Source organism: Scomber scombrus, chromosome 10, assembly GCF_963691925.1.
Source record: "Scomber scombrus chromosome 10, fScoSco1.1, whole genome shotgun sequence".
Lineage (NCBI taxonomy): Eukaryota > Metazoa > Chordata > Actinopteri > Scombriformes > Scombridae > Scomber > Scomber scombrus.
In genome coordinates, this window is record NC_084979.1 from 19,939,497 (window position 1) to 19,959,321 (window position 19,825).

Sequence of the window (19,825 nt, forward strand, 5' to 3'; positions counted from 1 at the left end):
TATTATCATGTATGACACAGAAAAGGATCACATTTTCACATATGAGAGGCTTAAAACAGCAAATTTGGGGCATTTTGTTTAAAGAACATATTCATGACTTGTTTAAATTGTTCCATTTATTCATCAAACTGTCCAAAACTCACATATATACAGGTCACTATCATATATGACAAAGAAAATGATTTTTTAAAAATCCTCATATTTAAGAAGCTGGAACCAGAAAATGTTTGAAGAATGCTTGAAAAATGTCTAATATGCAAGATACTTTAGTTTGAGCTGATTAATTATGTAAATCTGATCACGGTGTCCTTATTAATGACGGTTTTGGGTCTTTTCATTGTTGGTTAAGATTGTTAAAATCTTATATTGTGTTCCTGAATTTAGATGCATCCAGAAAAGTCACTGGCCTCTATCATATCTGTGTGTATTATCTGTTTCAGAGGCAGTGCAGCAAGCCTCAGGCCCTCTGCTGGTGGAGATAGTGAAAGGTCCCTCCGCCAGTCTGGGGATCAGCCTCACCACGACAATGTACAGGAGCAAACAAGTTATTGTTATTGATAAGATAAAGGCAGCCAGCGTGGTGGAAAGGTGACACCAACCTTTTATATTTCATTTCTCCGCAGACGCTTTACTAACAAAGACTCTCTTAACACAATCTGCCTCTGTCTCACTCTCTCAGGTGTGGAGCGCTCCATGTAGGTGACATCCTTTTGTCTATAGATGGGACCAGCACAGAGCACTGCTCTCTGATGGAGTCCATGCAGCTTCTTGGCAACACCTCTGAAGTTGTCAAACTGGAGATTCTCCCAGCTAGTCAGAGCAGACTTCCTGTCAGGCCACAAGACACAGGTATGACACTAAAAACACAGCAAATCTCTGTGAGGAAGAAATCAGAGAGGTTTGAGAATGAGAAGTGAAAGAGGAAATAATTTGGGACAAAGCAAGTGACACATTGGATAACACTATGTGCAACTATACATCATTTTAGAGCTGCAATTAACAAATCATTTATTTTTTGATGAATAAAATGTTGCATATAAAATGTAACAAAGTAATGAGAAATGTCTATCACAAGTTTCCAGAGCTCAATTGCTTGTTTTTGTCCAGCAAACTGGCAAAAACTGGCAAAATCTTCACATAAATTTTGTGTGGATCAAATTATCAAAGAATTCAAAGGTTTCATTTGTTACATACAAAAACAACATGTGCGATCAAATGCAGGGCAGCATATTCTTAAGACTTAAGACTAATGTGCAATAAATAATAATCAGATAAAAAGTCCAAGATAAAAAACTATGAATATATGTAATATACTGTACCTTTTTCTTATAATATTATGTGTATATTGGCATAGTGTGTAGGTTGGCTGTGCAGTTTTTCAGTATATAAGAAATGCAAATGAACATATTTCAAGAGCTGAACTGGAAGTTAAATATGCAAATTTTCAATATGCAAAGGATTCACAGCAGACTGTGTTGATTAATTGACTGAAAAGTAAATCATTTAAATCTTTAGAAGTAGTTCTGTTTATAGATAGAGTAAACAGTATTGGAGTTCCAGCATGTTGTCTCCATCATATGTATTGTGACCGCTTTTAGCTATTTTACCTACAGCTGTAAAGAGCCTTGCTGCCTCCCAGCCGCCTTCTTCCATGCTGTGAATCAGCCTGTGTGTGCACATATGTGTGTACACTGCTAGACACAATCCCTCTGCCTTTGGCTGCACGCTCGGCCTCTTATGCATACCAACAAGCAGCACACACACCAACGCACACAATTTCTCTGTCAGAGATCATATTCTGCTTACTTATTTCTGGGTCAGCAGCTGCAGGGGCTCCTTAACATGTGAGCATGGGAAGAATCATAGAACATGACAAAGAGAAATAAGATGCCATAGTCTTCTGTGGGGTCACTGAATCGTTTGTACTACACTTTTTCTTTGTCTCTTGTTCATGTTTGTGCAGTTCAGTCTATGGGGCTGCACTTTTGTGCCATCTGTGTTTTTTCTGTATGTATTGATATAGGTTTTATCAGTTTTGTCTGATTTAAATAGAAGTTGTCTCTGAATACATTAATATTCCAATAAACAGTTTCTACTCAGTGAAATACTTGAGCTGCTTTGGCTCCTGTTGACTGATGAGCCGTCTCAACTCAAAGTGCAGTACAGGCTTTTTTTTTTTTTTGGTCTTATATCAATGTCAATAGTGATTCTTGAATAAGGCGCCATGACATTATGATGAGATGATATTTTCATAGCTACTTTTACCCCCAAGGATAAGGCGTGATTATAAGATGCAATTTGTCTAATCTCCTCTGGGGATTTAATAAGACTGATATGGCCACTGAGAGATTAGGAGTTAATGTTTCCTTCCACCAGTATAGATCGAAAACACCATTTCTTGGAGAGCTTCCCCTAGGTGAGCTTAGTATAAGCTGCCAGAGCCAGAGCTTTACAGGTTTAATTGAGTCTGATAGAAACTGGTCCTCCGAAATAGGACAGAGGTTCTCCTGCATGTATTCTGATTACATGCGGCTGGATTTAACCAGGTTCGCTGAATGTGGCGAGCATCCCAGGCGCTACTGCAGCCCTCCATGTTTTCAGCAAATCCTCCATCCATATGTGAGCAAGTTGACACAGATTAGACCCCTGCAAATGAAGTAGCATGGATTACTGTCACATGTGATAGTCGGCAACAAATTTAGCTTCATGAATCTGTAAAGGAAAGTTAATTATCGAGGTGTGTGTCGCACAGTAGGTCAGTTGTTTCCCTTTGAATGCTTCATAGATGCTGTTTGACAGAACGATACGATGCCTTTCAGAATTAACAACAATCTGTGCTCTCTATTTCCCACAAAGATGGAGAAGTCAACAGAAATGCTAAAAAAAAAACAACACATGAATATGAATAAAGCCAAAGACTGAATTAAAAACAAATTTAAACCAAAATGTCTGCCAATCAGATTCAGAAACAAACATCCCGCCTCATCCGCAATCAAGCATTCAGCTGTGCCCAATCAAGGTCAAGCCACATGCTTCCTAACAGCCAGTATCACTTCCTGCTGCAAGACAATAACATGATGCCCAGCAATCACCTTACTCAGACTGTTTTAGCTCCTTTTGGCTCTTTTGAAAGTGAAATTATAAAAATGATCGCCAGTTTGCACTTAGCATTTCAGAAGCTTGCAAGTAAAAGTAAGGTCCTGGCTTCTTTTTTTTTTAGACTGTTCACCACATCCCATTTGTGTGTCTAACTGATTCTCAGATGCTCATAATTATACATTAAACCAAAGGATTTAATCTAGTGTACCATGACAAAAACATTAAAAATCAATTTTTCTGCAGTGAATTATCCTCCAGGCAATGTGTGGTGTGATACAAATTTAGACATGGGAATGAAAGCATAATTTCATGGGCAGAATTTAGGAAAAGTGCACAACGGAAGAGTGCGTCTGGTTTGCTTTAACTTGATGCATTTGCTTCTTTACGGCTGCAGTAAAAGTGCAGAAGAGCAACCACCATCACTGGGATCAAAGCAGCAACTACTGCCATCCCCCACATGCCAGCCACGGCAAGACATGGAGCAGCCCAAGCCACCCACACAACCAGCAGGACCACTGCAAATGTAAGTTATCACTTGTGACAGCACTGCTGCTGGCGAGACACCAAAGCAGGAGCCCTTTCTTCAGCACATTTGTTAAATCTATTTCCAGGAGATTTACTCCAACATCCTTTACTACATTTCTTTTGCTGCATATTGCTGTGGATGTGGATAGAATGTCATGGTAATGTTTTCATGGGAGGATTTGATTTGGTGTGCTCTTACTGTACCAACCTTTTGTTAAGTGTAGCCCTATGTCTTCTTTCAGCTCTGGTGAGTGGTGGCTTCTCCCCTTCCTCCACAGCCACCTCAGGCTTCAGCAGCCAGGGTAGCAACACGCTGCCCTGCCCCATCCCTCCAATCGCTCCCACCAGCCCCCACGGCTCAACCAGCAAGAGGAGGACCAGGAAGAAGGACCACAAGAGCTCACGTATGACACACTGCCTGCCTCTTATCTTTTTCCCACATTAAAAGATCTCAGTTTGACCACTATATTACAGCGATTTGGCCTGACTCTTTCAATGGAGAGGCCCGTCTCGTATTTACCCCAATGATATGATTCTAGTAGTAATTTATTGTACCACCCTCCAATTTTGATGACTTGTGTCCAAAAAAGCGAAACATATGAACATTCTCACATTAAATGAGGAAAGGTACAAGCCATTTTTCTTGAGTCCCATTTAATTTTGTTGTATACTAATATGTGTATATTTGTTTAGTGTCAATATGCATTTCTAACTGATCAACATGCATAACCCACCATGCTTTTTAATATATATATCCACCTCCATATTGGAATTTAGATCTCTTTCCATGATTTCTGCAAAGTGACGCTGCTGTTGAAAAGCATATTTTCTCATACTGTAAACATCACAAAAAAATCAATTTAACTCCATTGCATTGGAGGCAGACATCTAAAAACCCAGAAAAGCTATAAAAAAAGGCTAAATACCAGGAGAGGTGAAATGAGAAATTATGTTTTGTTGCAATGTGGGTGAACTGTCCCTTGAAAATGTTTTGCAGCACTGTTTGAACACCTTTCCTTCCTGTTTGACTCACTCTGTGTGTGAACAGATTTGACTGATCCCTGACGTAAACATGACTGACGTAAACGCTGATAAGCAACTCACTCCCTTTCCATTCCCCTTCCATTTCTGTGGATGCATGTCTCTTCCTCTTACCCTCCTCCATTCTTTGTCTCCCACAATCCCTCTCTTGCTCCATTTATATGCCACATATCCACTAATATCTCCCTCTGATGTGTCCCTCCCTCCCTTGCTCTCCCTCAGTATCTCTGGCGTCCAGTTCTGTTGGCCCAGGGGGGCAAGTTTTTCATGTGGAAACAAGCGAGGTCGTCCTGAGGGGGGATCCGCTCACAGGTTTTGGGATCCAGCTGCAGGGGGGTGTCTTTGCCACTGAAACCCTGTCTGCTCCCCCAGTCGTCCGCTTTATTGAGCCCGACAGCCCAGCTGAGAGGTAACGCACTGAGACACCTAACGAGTAAACAAATATCATAAAGGGAGTCACCTTGAACTTGGGGGCCCAAGTGCTAATCATTCAGCCTGGCAATGAAACACCACATGTGGAAAAAAGGGCTAATTTTAGCCTCGTGTCTGAATGAGTATTTATTCTGAAGGCAGGAGCATTAACGCTGCATTTCGCTAAGGCAGTGATTCCCAAACTACGGGTATGGACATAGAGGGAGGGAGAGAACAGGAGAGAAACACAACTTTCCTCTAATCTTTGCTCTGCATCTTGTCTCAATAATGATGCAAATAGGGGAAAAAAAACCTGTCTTTGGTTGTATTGCTCACAAATGGTAGACTCATTGAGTTGGTGACGAGGGGTCACAGGTGGGTATTGCTTAATTGTAAAGGATTAGTTTAACATTTAAGGACATATGCTTATTCATTAACTTGTCAACAGTGAGATGAGATGATATCACTTTCATTTCTTTCCATTTGATATGACATTAGAGCTATAAGAGACAGTTAGCTTTCCATAAAGACTGGAAATACAGGGGGAAAAGCATTAAAGGATAGATTCACAATTTTTCAAGTCTCTCTTAAAAACAACAATCAGGTGCACATATGAAGACTGAAATATGTTTTCCTCAGTGAAATAATTCCTCCTGTTTATAGTGGCCCTTCAAATGTGCGTTCAGTGTAAGTGATGGGGGGACAAAATCCACAGTATGTCCACACTGTAATTTTATTTAAAAAAAATGCTTTTAAATGTTTATCCGACATGAGGCTTCAGCAATCTGATTTAGTTACATCAAGTGGATATCTGCCACATTTACATAAAATTGCCTCTTTGTGTTTCCCTGTTGAGCTGCAGTAGATGTATAGTAACAAAAAAAGGGATTTTGGCACCAAGAAGACTGTAACACTGAAAGATATCTACTTGATTTGACTAATCTGGACAGCTGAAGCGTCATATTAGCTTCAGATGGACTTTTAAATACATTTATGCACAGCAGGCTTGTGGATTTTGGTTCCCATCACTTACATTGTAAGGGCATTATGAAGGGATCTTCTAATGGCCAATATGAACAGAAGGAATGATTAAGGCAAGACAATCTTATTGCAATGTTCATTTGGGCACCTGACTGTTGTTTTAATACAGACTTAAAAAAATTGTGTGCCTGCCCTTTAAATACACTAATTACATGTTATATATCATCTGTTTAATTGAGGTTTACACTCACAGAGGGACACCTGTGCAATCTAATTCAACACCATACAACAGCTATGCCAAGAAATCTACTTTTACAAAACGTATACATGTTCAGATTTTGTTGATATTTCCAGAAAGGGTGCAATTCTAGTTTGTGTTTATTATTGAGGTGGAAGTGGGTGGTAGTGTTATACTGGAGTGTATTATATTGAAATGACCCTTCACCCCGCTTCTCCTCATGTATGTTAATGTGGCGAATAAAATATTAGGAACACAAGTCTCCATTGGTTGCCTGGCAAGCCCATGGTGATGACAAAACTCCAGGAATTCACTGAAGTTTTCGTTACCTTTGGACAGTGCACTGCTAGTTGTTTCCCACTGTTTACTGTTTTTAAGCTAAGCTTATTGTCTGCAGGCTGTAGCTTCATATTGGCAGTCAGCTAACTCTTGTCAAGAAAGTGAATTTCCCAAAATGTCAAACTATGCCTTTTAAAGGGTCACAAGCCATAAAAAGTCAGAAGCTGCTAGTGACTATATTAGACTAGCAGCTAGTCTAATATAGTATATATATATATATATATATATATATATATATATATATATATATATATATATATATATATATATATATATATATATAGCAGCTAGTCTAATATAGTATATATATATATATATATATATATGTATATATATATATATATATATATATATATATATATATATATATGTATATATATATATATATATATATATATATATATATATATATATATATATATATATATATATATATATATATATATATATATATATATATATATATATATATATATATATATATATATATATATATATATATATATATATATATATATATATACTATATTAGACTAGCTGCTATATATATATATATATATATATATATATATATATATATATATATATATATATATATATATATATATATATATATATATATATATATATATATATATATATATGTGTATATATGTATATATGTATATATATATATATATATATATATATATATATATATATATATATATATATATGTATATGTATATATGTATATATATATATATATATATATATATATATATATATGTATATATATATATATATATATATATATATATATGCTAATGTGTGCATAAACTTGTAGTGCTTGTCAATTTCAAACTCGGGGGTTGAAACCGGCAGGAAGGGCTGCACAAAGCTTTGGACAGAGCCTGGGTAGTGGTGCCTCCCTATTTACACTCTTTATGCTAAGCTAAGCTAATCAACAGCTGGCTGTAGCTAACAGTCTCCGCAAGGATGCAAAAAATGAATTTCCCAAAATGTCAAACTACACCTCTATTTTAAAATGTTAGTGCTCGTCAACTGCTGGTCATGGTAATGGTGTATTTTCATAGTTGGAGAGGTCAATGTTTAAGAGATTAACAGCATTTTATTAGTTACTTAAGTCCTGAGTGTGTTTTTATTTGTTTTGTGTGTCTCTAGTAGTAGACACACTACCCATTGTTAGCATTGATGCAGTCAGTGATGTGTTTTTTATTTTTATTTTTAATGGGGAAAGTCCCTTATCCTGGTATGCATTGTATTGATCAAGACTACATGTTACAGTCTAATTAACGCATAGCTCTGATCAGGCTACTGTGTAGTATCTGTCCTTGTCTAGCAAGATTAATGATGGTGTCTATGCCGCCAGCGCGGGGCCATGTCCCCTGGGTCTTCTAACACGATTAGTCCAGCAGCAGTTGGACAGGAGTGACTCAAGTACAGCATGCAACTGTGATGTTAGTGTCTCAGCCTCCACGCAAGGTTAATGAGCAGCAGTGGTTGTTAGTAAATTAATTTAAGTTGACAGTGCTTCAGTGTTTTGACTCCACAATTATGGGTCTGACTAAATGTGTGATATGTGGGGGGGGGGGGTTTCTGTATGTGTGAGACAATTTTCACTTAAGTAAGGTCAGTTTTCTTTGTTAATATCAAGCCTAAAAGGTGTTGTTTTTTTATTTTATAGATGGCATTTTAAAGATTTACAGACAGATTTTGAGAGAAATGTTCAGTACATGAACAAATAAAACTTTTAACACTAAATCTTCCAGCTGAACTAATCGGACTGAATCATCATTGTCACTGAAGTAATCAGTTAGCTTTTAGCAGTGAAGCTCCACTTACTGATGACTGAGAGCTGTGATTCACGTTCTCGTTAAAAGCTTATAAGACCACACAAGGCTTATGAATGCTAACCTTGTAACGTCTTTTCTTTTTTTTTTTGTACTGAACATGATAGCTTAAACTAGCATGAACCTACTAGTGAGCTGAAGACATAATCAGCACGAATGTATGATAGATGATGCATTCAATTGAAGTTGAAATGTACATTTGTGCATTTCAACAGTAACACCAATGCTGTTGTACTAAAGTTTTTAAACAATTTGAATCGGCTGCAACTAAAAATTCCCATTGCAATTTCCTACAAGGTGAGGTCTTTTAAATGTATTCTTTTGTCGGACCAACAGTACAAAATGAGTACAAGTATTAATTAATTATACTGGAAATATACTTATGTTTGAAATCCTGGAAGTGTTTGGGATTTTGGCTGTTAAAAGAGGACTTAATTTCTTAGTTTCTGATTTTCTGTTGAGTGATTAATCGTAGCAGCTTAAATTTTTCCACCTTTGAGTTTTAGTAGAATAATTTTACTGAAAGTAGTGTAGGTGTACTGAAAACATTCATCCATTAATCAGCTAGTTCATTGTCAAAAAATAAATTGCCAATGATAGCGATAATTGATTAATCAATCTTTTATATTATAACCAACTGTATATCTTTGAGCTTTGAAATCAAGCTATTTAATCGAATCACCTCCATTTGATTTAACAAGAATTTTTCATCATCCTATTACATATACACCCTTCTGAACATGTAAATTAATTTATTTTTATTATTACTTAATCTGTTGTGGGGACTTTATATCCACTGTAAGGTTATTTGTGTGTTTTCCGGTATGAAGGTGTGGACTGCTGCAGGTTGGAGACAGGCTGTTGTCCATTAACGGGATCCCAACTGAAGATGGCACTTTAGAGGAAGCCCATCAGCTGCTCAGAGACTCTGCTCTGGCCAATAAGGTCACAGTGGAGATTGAGTTTGATATTGCAGGTATCATATACTGTAGTAAATGCATTGCAGAGAAATGATTTCTGATTGTACAGTCATATATCCACTATTAGTAATGCCTTTTTGCTTAAATGTATCTTTACTCTAACTGTCATTTAGAGTCTGTGGTTCCCAGCAGTGGCACCTTCCATGTTAAACTGCCCAAGCGGAGAGGAGTGGAGCTGGGCATCACTATCAGTGGTGAGTTTGTTGGCAACAAGACATACAGCAGGGGGCGGTGTTGCTCAACACTGAGGCACAGGTCCACGCATTGTACATCTCATTTGAATCAATGTTCTGTGATCCATAAAACAAGCCTGCAAAAGCATGAGGGCACATACCTCATTACCTCTGAATAATACTGGCCTGTACTCACATTCATCAATACTTTTCCTCTAACTATCTCCAGGAAAAACACAAACAGGGAGCTGATTATGAGCAATGCAGCAAAATGTATCCCAATAAAACACTTGATTTTTTCTTCTATTTTACCAGCAAGTAAGAAACCCGGCAAACCTCTCATCATCTCTGACATAAGAAAAGGAAGCATAGCACACAGGTATGTCCCATCATAACACAGAGCTAATAATTTGTTGTTTTATGAAGTCATATAAATGTTTTTGTAAATAAAAAATCCAGAGAGCAGCTCACATTAGAGAGACATTATTTCTCAACAGTTAGTTCTGGGTAAACTAGGTTTTCTGGGTTTATGTGGGATTAATCATAAGCAAAATAAAAACTGTTTCTGTCAACCCACTGTGTAATACAACCCTAATTGGATTGAGGTATCAAAACTGGATCAGTAGGGCAGAGCAGCTACATTTCACAAGGGCTCAGTGTTGATTAGGTTGAGGGTGAGATGACGGTCACCCCCAAGGATCCCACTGAGACGTCAGGGTAATAGGATTCTGATAGTGAGTCAGGAGCAGCTTCAGGGTCCCAGTTAATCGTTGTGGTCCTCTTGTTCTTGTGTCTGACAGAACAGGCACTCTGGAGCCTGGAGACAGGCTGCTGGCCATTGACAGCGTCCGCCTGGAGAACTGCACCATGGAGGATGCCATGCATGTCTTGCAGCAGGCTGAGGACATGGTCAAACTTCGGATACAGAAAGATGAGGATAACATTGGTACATGAATCCTTTAAAACACTAAACATCCATCCAGTATAAGCCATATAATGTTAATACAGTGAGAACAACATGAGAAAAAAAGGAGAAAGTTGTTGAATGTTTCTATAATTTGTCCATTTGCACAAACTGTTTTACATATTTTACCGTAAATCTCATCTTCACAGGTTTTTAACACTTTTTATATAATCTATATTATATTTCTTCATGTGATGTAGATGAGTTGGAGATGTCAGGATCTATAATCTACACAGTTGAGCTGAAGAGGTATAACGGACCACTGGGCATCACGATTTCTGGTACAGAGGAGCCCTTTGACCCCATCGTCATTTCTGGCCTCACCAAGAAAGGCCTGGCAGAGAGGTGAGAGAAGGGCAGGGGGAGAGGTGAGGAATGACAGGTCAAGGGTCGAAGTAGTTATTTGAGAAGATGGTGACACTCACATAAGGCTGGGACCAGTAGCGACTCTAGTGGAAACGAGATTTAATAAACGAGACAGAAAACAATGGCTGTCTCATCTTCTTCTATAACAAGAGGCCTCTTTGTTTCTGTCTCAGTAAGCGCACTGGCAGCATGACAGTTTTTCTGGCCAGCCCGACTGTTGCTACTGTCTGGCATACTCTGGTATCTCTGTCTCCTTTCCTCTCCTAACCCTGCAGGACCGGGGCCATCCATATAGGAGACAGAGTCTTGGCCATCAATGGAGTCAGTCTAAAAGGAAAGCCACTGAGCGAGGCCATCCACCTCTTGCAGATGGCCGGAGAGTCCGTCACCCTAAAGATCAAGAAACAAGCCGACCGTATGTTGACCACTTCTTTATCTCAAGAAAGCAAGTTTCATTTACACAGCACTTTTCAAAAAGTTATTTATAGAAGGAATGTGGAAGCCAGCAGTTTGTAAACAACACACACAATTTAAACTTGTATTTGTGTGTATGTGTGGGCTATCATAGGCTACTTTTGGGGACAAATTTCAGACTAAAGACAAGTTAATTGGGGACAGCTTGTTCAACTATGTCCCCATTTGGGAAAAAAGCTGTTTTTTGGGTCAGTGGTTAAGTTCAGGGCTAGGCAAGTATAGTTAGGCTCAGAGTAGGTCTCCAGGAAATTAATGTAAGTCTATATAGTGTCCCCAGAAGTGACCTAGGACTATGTGTGTATGTGTGTGTGAGATGAGCTTAAGTCACATGCAGCTTAATCATCATGAAACATGAGTATTCTTCTACATTTTTATTTCATGAGGTTGAGTTTGGGCAAAATTACTGTAATGTTGTTGACGTTGAGAAAAACTAGTTTAATCGTATGTAGTTATATGAAATAATTAAATATGTTTTTGTTATTTGTTTTTCATTTGTATGTTTGTTTTGTAAACATGATTTTCAGTTTTTGTGGATAAGTGAAGTGGTCTATAGTACCTGGTAAAATATATCATGATATTTACAATTTTTGTAATATAGCTGCATACTTGCACCATATATTTTTTATTTGTTCTGCTGTTGTTGTTATTTAACTTCCATGTTCTGGTCTGTCTAGCCTGGTTGAAATTTAGAGCGAAGTGTAACATCAAGGAAAAGACAAAAAACCTAGTGAATTTTGGAATATTTTTCTAAAAATGTGCATTGCACTTACAGTCAGTGGGAGTGGAAGTGATTTACTGAAAATGACAGTTTTTCTTCCTTATTGAAAGCTTGATTGAGTCACTGATCATTTGCAGAGTCTGATGGCCGGCGGCCCCCGGAAAGAGAAGCTGGTTTTCTAAGTGACACAGAGGATGATCTGACAGACTCCCAGAAGATGAGTAAACACTCAGAGGTCTACTCTGCCACTGTGCCCAGTATAGATTCTGCAATGAGCTCCTGGGATGGCTCAGGGTTCGATGCGGGCTACGGTAGCCAAGGTGAGCTGCGGTGGACGCTTGCTGTCTCAAAATAACTCATTTCCTTTCTTGCGCCGGATGAGATCAGTGGATTTTCTTGGCTTTTCAGGGACATATCTTCACAAAGCTTCTGATATATTGCTCAATCCAAATGAGTGGAGGCGTACAAAGCACAGGAGTCAAACAAGTTCCAGATCTGCAGGCTTAGTCCACCACACATCACTCTATGATGGGAGTTTCACAGAGGATGAGTGGGACAAGATACCTGGGTAAGTGCACACACCTGCCCCTCTCGTGCACTTTAGTTCCCGTCAGCGTTTTTTTAACGTCAGTGCAGCTTCAAGTGTTTTTCTTTAGTCTTTAAATAATATTTTGTGTATAAGCAAAAAGCTTATGCTTGTTTGTTTGTTTGTATTTTCCTTTTTGGGTTCCTTTACAAAAGCAAAGTGCACTGTCTGAATTTTTTTCTTGTCATTTTTGTGTTGTATGCTTTCATGTTTTGTGTTTCTCCAAACTGTCCTTTTCTCTTCTTTCTTAGGTATTCTCTCTCTCATCTGCTTTACTAACTGCCCACGAGCTCTTTGGTGTTTCACATAGATGCATCTCACTCTGTCACCCCTTGTCCACAACAAACGTTTCCTCAGAAAGCACCTAAAGGGCCCAAGGACACATCAGCCATATCTGTCTCTTCACACTTGACTTCTTTTTTTCCTGAACTTTCGTGTCACATGTTTTCAATTTTCTACTTTTTTGGGTGACGTTACTTTTGTAAAATTGAACACTTTTAAAGGCTTTATCAAATCTAGTGGAGTCCTCAGTGTTTGAGCGGCCACATTGTGGTCCTGAGAGATTTTCAAAGGAGCTCTCTGTCGCACAGCCCCAAAAACTGCATTTCCCATGCTGCTTTTGTACGCAGCACCGGCCTCGAGACTGCAGGGCTGCTCTCATGTTCTGGTTCCTGCGTTGTCATAGATTCGTCAGCCCTCCTCGTTGCCATGGCACCCTGAACCATGAAGACAGCTTCTGGTCCCAGGCCCTGCAGGACCTCGAGACCTGTGGCCAGTCAGAGATTCTCAGGGAGCTGGAGGTAGGCCTGCCTGTCATCTCCTCCCCCCTCCCCCCTCCCCACTCCTACTCCTGTTTCCTGTACTCCCCATCTGCTTTGTCCTACTCATGTATTCATAGGCCAGTGTCAGCCTAAATGCCCATGCCAGATGAAGCATTATGATAATCGCCAGACTGTGTAATCTGTTATTAAATCTGACAAGACAGGCAGGGCACCTGCTGCCATACTGACCGAGGAAGGCATTTGCAAAGTGCCCTGGCCTCTAATCAGGATCTGTGCACACTGCATGAGAGATTAAATCTGTTGTGTTTTTGGTTGTCCAAATGGATGTCCTTTTTCCTCTTTTAATACATGATGCTGCAATAATCCTATTTTTAATTTTGTGCTCTTGCAGGCATCCATGACAGGTAGTGCTCTAAGTCTGTACCTAGAGGAGACCAAGACCAATGAAGACTCCATGTTTCAGTCTGAAAATAGTCCCATTAAGAGGGAGGGAGTCCACGTCGAGTCTAAGAACAAAAGCAACCTGAACATGTCAACTGGCCCCAGAGACGTAGCATCCCAGGGCAAAGGGGACCCCTCTGATATGTTGTCTCCTACTACCCTGGCACTGCACAAGGTAGCTGAGTGAGGAAGTTGAAAAATATCAAATCAAATAATTTCAAAACATGAAAATTAACATAAAGGTAACATTTAGAATATGTGATAATCAATCACCGAGCTGCAGTCAGTTTGATGAACATGGTATAAACAACAGTGTCCCCAGGGAATCCTTCCATTATGAAGTTTGTACCGACGTGCCTCCTTTATTTGACTCACTGCACCTGTTGGTACAGTTTAACTGGGCCCAGTGGATACCTGGCCAGTCAGGACTTGCAGTGTGTATGACGAAAACACACAACCCTCATTATACAGCGTTATCTAAGCAGGTGCTGGTGCGTGTCTATCGCTGCCATCACATGCTGTGACCCCAGACAGAGCATGTGTGTTCCCTGACACATCCGTCTGCTGTCATCTGTGCATCTCACTGTGCTGTGTTTGACCAACAGAGGTAAAACTGTCAATAAAAACAGACTACATCTAAGTCCCGCAGTGTGGAAAATAATAATGTTTTGAGTTGACAAATCTTACATGATATCATGGAAAGTCATCTTGGCTCAGTGTGTACAGTTCCACCATATAACTGTTGTTTGGAAACGGTTAAACCTGCTGAACTTGGTATAAGTCTTGCAAACTAAAAATAAATGACACACGTGTGTGACTGAGGCTACTGTCACTATTTTGTATGCAGGAGGTTGACAGTGGAAACAAAAAAAACCCACAATAGACGACTGTACAATGCAGTGAAATAAAACTACTGCGCAACACTTACTTGTACGTAAGTTTGTTGGTATATGGTGTATAAAAAACCTGATACACTTTTCATTTTATATTATTATAGCTTTACACTGTCCAGCCCCTGTGTTTTCATCTGTCCACTTAATTAAAATGCAAATAACCATGAAAACACCACTTTGCTCCAGGCTACTCCTTTTCCACTGTCTATTGTGATGCTGTTTTCTACTAACAAGTATTGCCTGTGTAGCCTAAGCTTTACATATTGTCTTCCTCTGTGGTATAAGCCTCCACTGTTGTCTAAAATCCATTAAAAACTCATCATGGCACTGGGTTCCTTCATAATGGTGTTTTCTTTGGTCTTTTTCATGGGATTTGTTGACTAACACGAATATAGAATATTGGCAGCCTCATCCTTATATGACTGAACTGGCTATAAGGGGGAACTCTGTTAATTTTACACATCAAAGGAGGAGGTCCGAGATTCGGAGGAAAATTGCTAGTTTAATTTATACTCTTATTATGGATTAAAAGTCAGGATATCAGCCATTTGCTGCATCATTTTGGACCACCCCTTTTTTTTTAAAAAGTCTGTCTCAGGAGTCCAACTTCATGGAAGTGCAATACCAAATTGCCAGAGTACATTTTTATATAATATCAAAGCTAATGAATAAAAAAACCTGATATTCATGAATATTGTGTTGTGTTGTATGATCTTTGCGTAACTCCATGGTTTGCTGTGTTTGCAGGTGACTATGAGGAAAGACCTTGAGAGCCATGACTTTGGTTTTAGTGTATCTGATGGGCTTCTGGAGAAAGGGGTTTATGTCAACATGATCCGACCAGATGGCCCAGCTGACGAGGCAGGGTTGAAACCTTTCGACCGAATTCTTCAGGTACTGTTTATCTTTAAAACTCACACATAAAGGAATAGTTCAGTATTTGGGGACATGCAGTAAATATTTTCTTTCTTTCTTTCTTTGCTTTCTTGTCGAGAGTTGGTTGAGAAGATTGATACCGCTCTCAATCTATCCACTGAACTTCTCATGCAACCATCAGCAACTAAGCACACTGTCCACTGTTTCAATTCAGACTGGAAACACTACCTAAAACATAACATGACTTTCACCCCTTCACCCCTGACTGTTTCCCTTTTCTTCAAGTCTTTATGCTAAGCTATTCATCTGCAGGCTTTAGCTTCACATTTAGCATACAGTCTATATTCAACATACACTTTATCTGAAGATGCTGCAGGTTTTTTTAGCTAACATGAAGACTGGAAACAGGAGGAAATGGCCTGCCTGGTCTGGTCATTATTGTGAGGTTCCCTGGCAACCAGCAGATATTCCAGGAAGTCACTGTGCCCAGATAAGAAATAATCCAACACATGAGCCCATGAATAACATTTTCACTTTAAACTTAACTTCAAACTAAATTTAATAAACAAGCTATAGCAGTTTAATTTAGGAGTTTTAAAGGTGCTGGTTGCCTGATATTTTTTCTACTTTTGGCCAAGCTAGCTGTTTGCCCCTCTTTCCAATCTTTATTCTAAGCTAAGCTAACCATCTTCCGGCAGTAGCTTCATATTTACCACACAGATATGAGGTTGGTATTTATCTTCACATCTAACTCTCTGCAAAAAGGAAAATATATCGAAAAAAAGAAAATTAATGTAGTAGCATGTTGAATGGTTTGACCAATTCTAATCTTCCAGGTGAACCGTGTCAGGACCAGAGACTTGGACTGCTGTCTTACTGTGCCCCTAATTATGGAAGCAGGAGACAGCCTGAATTTGGTCATTAGCAGGAATCCGCTGGCAACAGCAGACACCAGGCTGCCTGATGACTGTGACGACCCCTCAAAATCACTGTTCTGCTTTTCCGAGCACAGGACCAACAGCATTGCCCTGTGATCACAAAGATAGAAACTAGCTTTTGAAACACTGCTGTGCAGGGACCACACACACACACACACACACACACGCACGCACGTCATGCACAGTTAAGTTTGTCACATTGTACCACTCAGTCCTTCAGACTCATGAACACCATCTCACGTGCACAAACACAGACTCACATAGGCACTCTCACTGCCTGGAAGCATCTTGCACTCACAAAGTTACAAGTGCATGTGTTCACCATTGCCGGTTTTTAGTCACTGTTCAGAGGAGGCCCTGGCTTTAGGGCAGCCCCCTCCCCTTCCCTCTTCAAAGGCAAAGCCACATGCAGCGTTATATAACATGGGAGTCATAGCTTCTGACGGAGTGAGGATGTCAGCACACGCGGCTCAGCACTGGAGAGAGTCAAATGCTGCACACGCATTGCATAAATTTACCACCTTTTGCTCCAATGGGCTTCATGTTCTCATTGAAAGAACGCCAACCCAGTTGTGTTTTTCTTTTTGTTGTACACCAAAGACACACACAATTCTTAATATGCATGTAACAAACACTCACACTGACATACAGGGTGTTAGTTGACTCAAGGTTCAAGGCACATCAAGTTATTTTCTTGGCTCATTGCCCTAGTTTTCCAATCTCTCCTCCACATTGCCTGCTCCAGAGAGGGCATGGTGCCTCCAAATAGACAGAATCCTCACTGCCACTTGCCAAGTCTCATTAACTATATTTTAAAGGTCTGTATATCTTAATACCATGAATGCTAGTGAAGACACTCTATCCTTTCTGTTTTTAAGTGGATGTCCCCTGCCAGATAAATGGTTTCTGATGGTTCTAGAGAGACTCTAGTTTTCAGTGCTATAATTGCATCTCGATTTCAGTTTCATATTCTGCACATGGGTCTTCGTAGCACTGAATTCACACTTTTCTCTATTATGTTTTGAGAGGTCAAATCTTCCTTAACACTTTAATTCTCACTTTCCTCATGTTAACCTGAGTCTTCGTATGTGTTATTGCACCAGAATGGCTTATGGGTTGGGTTTGGTTTTTTTTTTACTGAAACTGATGCTTCCTCAAGTGAATCACATCCCCTCTGAACATGGAGGATAAAATGCCTTTTCAATCTTCAGTGATGAATGATTTTCTTGTTTTAACTCCACATCTGACTGGATTGATAATCAGTTTGTTCCTCTCTACAGTAGCTGTTTTTCTACCATTATCTATAAGCATGTTAAGCATGCATAGGGGTTTTCCTCAGCCAGTAGCTCTTCTTGAATGAAAAAAATATATATTGGGTTAATCTCTATCTGGTCCAGTACGATCTTGTGAGACTGCTCCCTTTATTTATCATGACATTCTGTTTTTATGAAGCATTTGTGTTACAAATCTGGCCTGTTGATCCAGCTGCCTCAGTGGAAATAAGAAACATTTGCTTCATTTCATGTGTTGGCTGATGTGAAAATCTTGTGTGATACTTACACTGTCCCATTTAGAGCAGCCTTACAGATTGATAAATCCTTGGGATGGTAACTTTTTTTCAATCTGACTCATGACTCATGTCTTCTATCAAATGTCATGGTGTATACAGAGGCCTATTTTTAAGGTTTTATATTGACTGTATTGTAGCTTTTATTGTATAATGTCTCTTGTGCTTTTTTAATTTACAGTAAATGCACATACAGTATATTATCTCTATGTAAGCTGTGATACTGAATGTGGCTGTACATTTTTTGGTGGATTTCCACATCACTGATGTAACTGGAACGGAATCAGGAATCTGTCAAAAGGAACTTGAAAGATTGATTGGATATTATTTTATTTTTGTTATTTAATTTATTGTAAACTAAGAAAATGTATTTCTTTTTATGAAAATAAAGTTATGAAACCATAGTTGATTTGGCACTGCTTTCTTGACTGTGTTGTTTAATTTGGCTCTCCCTAACTGAGATTACTGGCCCAGAGTCATTATGTGGGTGGTATGCAAAGGTTTGTTGTTTGTTTGTAGCTTTTATGTCAGTGTGCCCACCACTTTGGTCCAGACAGAAATATCTAAGCAACTACTGGATGGCTTGCCATGAAAATCCCCAGCTGTGAAGACTGTTGATCCTCTGACTTTGCCTTTAGTGTCACCATGAGATTGACATTTTGTGCTTTTAGTGATACGTCTTGACATGTGAGGAACTTGAATACAGACATTGTCTTTCAACTCAAGATGAATCATTATTTTATTATATTTGGGTGATCAACTGACTTTTTACCTAGCATAATAATCAAGTCAACAGTTTAGTTTATCTCATACTTTGCTTTATGACAAAATCCCTGCATGAAAAAGGATTTCCCATCAGCCTCATGTTTAGTGCTAATTAGTGAATGTAGACGCGCCTACTGCAACACAGTCTCAAGGCAGTTTATGAAATAGTACCCAAATTTCATCTATAGATATATGTACAGTGACACAAATGTTCCTTTTTTCCCCCTTAACTCTCAGCATTTCTTTCAAACTAATGTATTTCAGTTGGAAAAATGTTTTGTGCCTGCATTACGTTTTTTTCTGCAAATTGGGATTGGAAACCGTTACGAATCACTGTTAAAAAAATTATGTTGCTGAGTGTCATGAAAACATTGGAAATATTGTGTCCATGTACACGAATCTATAGGCTACAATACATTTCCCATACTGCTGTGAAACTGGATTGCCTACTGGGTAAGACACATGCCACATACTGTAACTGCAATGTCTGTGGTTTTTGGCAACAGTGATGTGTTGTATGTTACCCCCTATTTCTCCCTTGTTTTATGTAATTTCTCGACTGTTACCCTGATAAGGGCCTAAAATGCCACAAAAATGATTTGTTAACGTTAGCATGCTAATACACCAAACTAAGATTGCGAACATGGTACACGTTATGCCTGCATAGGTTATGCATGATAGGATTGACACTGTTATTTAGCTAAAAGCAGCCCTGTGCCCTAGTACAGCCCTGTAGAGGGGCTAGCATGGCTATAGTTTTCAGTGTTGTTATGATTGACATGTACCTTAGCTTTTGGTGGTTTGGCTCCCAGTGT

The 19,825-nt window shown here is 39.0% G+C and overlaps 1 protein-coding gene across 1 annotated transcript in view; it reads left to right on the forward strand.

The window, feature by feature from the left end:
- The window catches only part of LOC133987589 (glutamate receptor-interacting protein 2-like), a 28,920-nt gene extending 12,146 nt beyond the window's left edge, over positions 1-16,774 (forward strand). Inside the window, exons 8-24 of the mRNA XM_062427004.1 lie at positions 441-588; positions 680-849; positions 3,494-3,622; positions 3,867-4,028; positions 4,888-5,074; positions 9,318-9,463; positions 9,581-9,661; positions 9,956-10,019; positions 10,441-10,586; positions 10,805-10,949; positions 11,246-11,385; positions 12,300-12,482; positions 12,571-12,730; positions 13,434-13,548; positions 13,922-14,146; positions 15,612-15,758; positions 16,577-16,774. Coding sequence (XP_062282988.1) covers positions 441-588; positions 680-849; positions 3,494-3,622; positions 3,867-4,028; positions 4,888-5,074; positions 9,318-9,463; positions 9,581-9,661; positions 9,956-10,019; positions 10,441-10,586; positions 10,805-10,949; positions 11,246-11,385; positions 12,300-12,482; positions 12,571-12,730; positions 13,434-13,548; positions 13,922-14,146; positions 15,612-15,758; positions 16,577-16,774 — 2,546 coding nt within the window. The remainder of the gene's footprint in view (positions 1-440; positions 589-679; positions 850-3,493; positions 3,623-3,866; positions 4,029-4,887; positions 5,075-9,317; positions 9,464-9,580; positions 9,662-9,955; positions 10,020-10,440; positions 10,587-10,804; positions 10,950-11,245; positions 11,386-12,299; positions 12,483-12,570; positions 12,731-13,433; positions 13,549-13,921; positions 14,147-15,611; positions 15,759-16,576) is intronic.
- The last annotated feature ends 3,051 nt before the right edge of the window (positions 16,775-19,825 follow it).